General features: G+C 41.2%; 1 protein-coding gene across 1 annotated transcript; it reads right to left on the bottom strand.

Moving 5' to 3' along the window:
• Positions 1-2,853: 2,853 nt before the first annotated feature.
• LOC129859123 (class E basic helix-loop-helix protein 22-like) lies at positions 2,854-5,171 on the bottom strand. Its single transcript, XM_055928506.1, has one exon. It carries the CDS (start codon positions 4,646-4,648, stop codon positions 3,821-3,823), a length of 828 nt encoding a protein of 275 aa, XP_055784481.1. The 5' UTR covers positions 4,649-5,171; the 3' UTR covers positions 2,854-3,820.
• Positions 5,172-5,538: the final 367 nt, after the last annotated feature.

The following is a 5,538-nucleotide window of genomic DNA, read 5'->3' as shown; positions in this document are numbered from 1 at the left end:
CTGCCCTCGTGTTGGCTCAGACAGTACACCCCAGCTACACTCATCTATCGCTATGACTTATACAGAATTAACTGATGCGATGGGGGGAAAACGTTACAGTCAAACTCTCCTCCACTCCCTCCTAAACAAACTTGAATGTCTGAATCAGTGAAAACAACAAAAGACTCAGAATAAGATAACAGATCAAACACAATGATATCAAGCTACCTCACACAGTTTACCACTGTAGAAGTCATCACATACTGAATCATGTTTTCAGTTGAGCTGCTTGAACCATAGGTGCCTTCTTCCTGTTTCCCTTTGATAATGTTCTGCTTCTTCTTCACACACATGGCTCTTTCTCTCCCCAGGGGAAGAGGGTCTATTGGGCTAATGTGAGTATTAGTATGGTTTAAATTCTCCAGTCGTTTATGCATTAATGAATATTGCATAATTAATGTTTTTGTGAAGTCTCGGTTTCCAATAGCCCAATTAGCTGTCTGTCATTGCTATGGTGGGTGTAAAAATGTGCACTGCAGTTATTTTACTACTGGAAAAGTGCTGAAAGCTGAAATAATCCAGTCTTGTATGTCAGCTCCTGAAACTAGTTGATTTCTAGCAGTAATTGCTGACAGTATTTCTATGCCAGAGCCATTCTTGATGTGTGCCTGATTATTTCCCCTCCTGATTAAGGTTCATTGTGTGGTGATTCAAACCGTTTATGCTCTTGATGGGATTAGATAGGACAGTGTAATGACCCTGTTGTCTAAATGGCTCACATACACACACTGGGCTCTAGATTGGAAACTGGCACAGAAATATGACAAAGCCGTGAACTAGGTAGAATACACCATGTCAGATGGATATTCAGATCCTTAGAATAGTGATGGCAAATGTACAAGACTTTGTATAATATCAGCTCTCACTTGAAGGAAACACTGCTTATAAACGTGTGTTTGGTTTTTTGTTGTATTATAATCTAGAATATTCTACGGTGAGACACACTGCCAGTGTGTAATACCCTCAGTTCTCTGAGCTTCTTGTATCAGATGTAAATTATTTAAATGGACAACATGTACATAGAGGCATACTGGGCTATATTTCACTGCCATTTATTTGCTAAATCCATGTTTCTGCTTTAGAAACAATACATGTTAAGGTTATTTCGAATTTATGTGAAATACATTTAAATTAAAAATACTATCATGTATTTTATAATTCTATTGAATTGTTTATTTCAAAGATTAATCAAAATAAATTACAAGTAATTGTTTTCCATTATTATAGACAGCCTTATAGGCTTACCAGATAAATAGTTTAGTTCTCTGTCTATTGGCCAGCGAGAGTAGACTTATCCCATAGTTAACTGACGAAAGGGTCTTTGACAAAGCTGTGTCAATATACCCATGTTTATCTGCTTCTAAAGTAGTTGTTCAGTTGAAACAAACATTCTGCAGTTGTCTTCGGCGAGCCCCACTGACAACGTCTCAAAATGAAGAATGGTGCTGTCCATGGTGCTGAAACGCTGCTTTCACAACTACTGCCATCAAATAGTTCACTTTTACTTAGAAGACCCAACTAAGTGGCTCAGCTATTCAATATGGATATAAACAAAACATGATTTTGATACTTCATAGAATACTTTATAAAATAAAAGCTATAGTACCAAATATTAAAAAATATATAAAACAATTTGTTCTTATATATTATCTTGAATTACCATTATTTTGTCAATAATTATAATTTGTGTACATTTTTTTGTTTTCATTTGCTTTTGTTTTAATTCCCAAATGTATTTTAGTTAATCAAAAAAAGGTTTAATAGATCTACTGATGCTGTGAAACATCACAGTATCAAATAGCCTGTTGTTGTCGCAATAATTTCCAACAGAGAGAAAAGTTGAAGGCTTAAAAAATGTAGATCAGATGATTTATCCAATTTCCTAGATATCCTCTTTGCCCACTTCCTATTGTGGTATATCCTATATGAATTGGATTAAATGTGTGATTTCTAGCATAATACACAATTGCTTCAGTTGAACACAATTTTCCGGGGTTGCCCTTTGGCCCTGCCTTTTAATCTCAGTCCTGCTGATGGACAAGAGAAGCAGGACAATACAGGACAAAACACACCAACGGCAGTGCCGCTGATCACTGAGCTACGTCGTGATTAAAGACACCCAATTACTGCAATGAACAGTGTCGTAATTACGTTCCTTAATCACATTCTGGAGGTCTAATTGCCTTAACGATGTGTTTCATTAAACGAATGTAGGTATTACAGTCGACAGTTTTCATACACAGTTGTTGTCGAATTAACAAATTATTAGACAGCGTCATGGAAATTGTTTTAATAAAAATAATTAAGCCTGGCCGAGCTTTGTGGTGTAATACAAACAGACATACCCTTCTAGCCGCGGGGCGACGTTGCCCACCACGTCTGGCCTTTGCTCCCAAGGCTTCGTGTGACTTTACATCTCAAGGTCCAGAAAAGTTACCGTTTGTGATGGAGCATAAAATGATCAACTCATTATTATTTTTACAACATGCTTGGCATGTGGCGACTTTCCGAAGATCAACAAGCACGTTATGGTTTTAGTAAAACATGACCTGAGAAAAGAAGAAATTGAACTGAATCGTTATTTAGGCTATGGGCCATGAATAGAGAATTATAATGTTAGAATATTTATAGTTGATAATTAGGTGCACAATCCCATTTCTTCAGATATTTTTAATTATTTCCTTATTCCACGTTCAGATCTTTTGAAGATAAATGAGACAAAGTGGCCTTTTTCTGAAAAATATATTTCAGTCCCGGCTTCGTTTTCTTAAATTACTTCAGTTTCAGTGATTTCATCAGACGACCAGACGAAGGTTTTCGTTTTGTTCAAAATATTTTAATAAAGCTTTCCAACACATCAACACATACAAATGGCCCTCTTTATTCTTATAATAACTAATGTATTTACAATAATCCACTGCTTGACCTGACAGCGCTCCTGATGTCTCAAGACCTCGGCCTTATTGCATGAGTGTGTTAGAAATGACGCAAATTAGACACGTCGCTAATGCAGAATACAGTACCACCATGCAAATAAAATGTATCAAATCAATAAATAAAAAATGACAAATTGAAAAGAACATGAACTGAATATACAGGTTTTTAGAGACTCAAATGTAATTATATTACAGTGCCAAGGAAACTGCCAATGTAGCACAAGTGTTTGATACAACAAAAATATATAAATGACTATAAACTCTGTATTGAGAGATTAAAACAACTAATTTCGTATTCATTTTAGTTCATTTTGCTTTCCCACAGACTCTTAGTTGCTCAACACATTCTCAAAAGATCACCAAATAACCACCAATAAGAAAACACCTTCTTAAGTTATAAATAAAGTAAGTAAAGCAGCAAGGTTGTGGTTTCTTATATTAACTAATGTCTTAAGTTGTTCCATCTATTCAAGTGAAATGGTCGCATGTTTTTGTCAGGTCACAACTTTTCACATAGGGTCCATATTTGCGCAGTGGTAAACAACTGTCAATCCATCACCACTTGCGAGACACTCATACATTTCTGTTTGGTTTTTCACTTTCATTCATACCAGCACTTAAAGGATGCTTTATATATACACAATCAAGCGTTGTCTTAACAAAAAAGCGCTTCTTCCAATGCATTTGTAAATGTTATAAATGTACTCATCATCGGATTCACTTTTCTCGGTCTACACTGACTTCGAACCTCTTCTCTCCAAAGTCGCCGTTTGTTTTAAAAAGTGTTTTTCGCTCTCGCATGTGCTTCTCTGAGTCTCTGGTACTGGCTCGTTGTTATGATTCAGCTAAGGCTTGTCAGTGCATTGTTTAAACAGGCTCGAGGTGACGTTGTTGAAAAGGACACATTTATCGGGGCAGGAAGACCCGGCCAATCCGGTGGCGAAGGGGTACACAGGCGGCTGGTCGTACGCACTTATCCCCGCGCTCAGACCTGGTAGACCCGGAGCAGCAAGGGCCGTGGTGGCGGGTATGGACGCCGCTGAGATGGCCTGGCCCTGGTTCAGATAGGCCACCAGCCTCCTCATCTCCTCCAGAGCCTGCGCCTGCATGAGGATGTAGTTTTTGGCGAGCAGCAAAGTGGCGATTTTGGAGAGTTTCCGCACTGAGGGGCTGTGCGCGTACGGGATGACAGAGCGCAACTCATCCAGCGCGTCGTTCAGGTCGTGCATCCTCCGTCTCTCCCGCGCATTGATGTTTAGTCTGAGTGTTTTCTGCTCTTTGTTTTTCTTACCTCCCTCCGGTTTACCAGCGGCCACAGTTCTCCCGTCGGCCAGGAGGACCATCTCACATCTGCCGTCGCTGTCATCGTCCGGGCTCTGCTCCCCGCCACTGCTCTCTGCCGCCGAAGTCCTGTTGCTGCTCTCTCCGAATTTGACGCACAAAGATCCGGTAGGCAGTCCCAGCGGTCCCCCTCGACCCCCAGCCAGTCCACCGGGTTGAATCGGATCCGAGTCAGTCTGGTCGAAACAGCTGATGGGTGACTGGTGGTCCCTGGACCCCGGCAGGTCAACACCAGCCGCCGACCTGAAGGAGTCCATCTTTTTGTTGGAGACGGCGCTGAGAGTTTTGTGGAAAATATCTCCTGGTCCGTTCAAGTTCATTCTCCTGTCCATAGCACTTCCTCTCCTCCAGACGCTGCTTTAGTGGGTGGCAGTTTCTGGAGACTCTCTCCCGGCGACAGCTCTTGTATACGTTTCTTGCCTTGTGCGCTGTCAGAGAGAGTGAGTTGTTCTTGATCGCTTATTATTGCTCGACTTGTCAACTGAGATGCTGGAGACACGTCGGCTCTCTTTCCCTCTGCTCTGCTCTCTCGCTCTGCTCTCTGCGCTCGCGCTCCTTATCTCGCTCTGATTCACCTTCAGCAGATCTCTACGGCGATCAGCTTCACGCGCAAGAACGGGGTCTTTTACATCATTATCTCGAGGCGGGTTAATATGAAGAGGATTCGCCTATTGGGACATAGTTCTCTCTCACTCTCTCTTCCTCCCTCCCTGTACCCAATCAGGTTAACGTTTGAATTAATGGGATTTAAACGGTAACAAACAATCCCGCGTGCTCTCTCCCTCCTCCCTCTGTATCTCTCTGTCCCTCTCCGTTTGGGTATAGTGGCTCTGCGCGCACACACGTTGTGATCTGAGGAGCTGCTTACAGCTTTATAAAGGGGCGCTCGGGTCTATTATTCGAGTTACCATCTGTATACACGCTTGAGTACATATGTTTGAAAGGAGCTGCCTCCTATTAGAAAGCCAAACCACTGCTTTTAAAAGTGACATGCGTGGCGACATTCACCCGTCAATGCGCAATTTAAATGCGCTTCTCCGTTTCAGAATGATGGATAAGTCAGGCGGATAATATAACTCTTCATTGACTACTGAGACACTAGACTATATTTATCCTCATGTTTGACCATTTCTCCCTCCCTGCTTTCTCCGCTTTCTTCATCAAAAGGCCTTCATTTAGAACTTACACTATATTGATTCCACTCAAAGTTTGCGCTTCTATT

Source organism: Salvelinus fontinalis, chromosome 7, assembly GCF_029448725.1.
Source record: "Salvelinus fontinalis isolate EN_2023a chromosome 7, ASM2944872v1, whole genome shotgun sequence".
In the NCBI taxonomy this organism is placed as follows: domain Eukaryota; kingdom Metazoa; phylum Chordata; class Actinopteri; order Salmoniformes; family Salmonidae; genus Salvelinus; species Salvelinus fontinalis.
The sequence above is the reverse complement of the archived record's forward strand: the minus strand, read 5'-3'. Positions and strand labels throughout refer to the sequence as shown.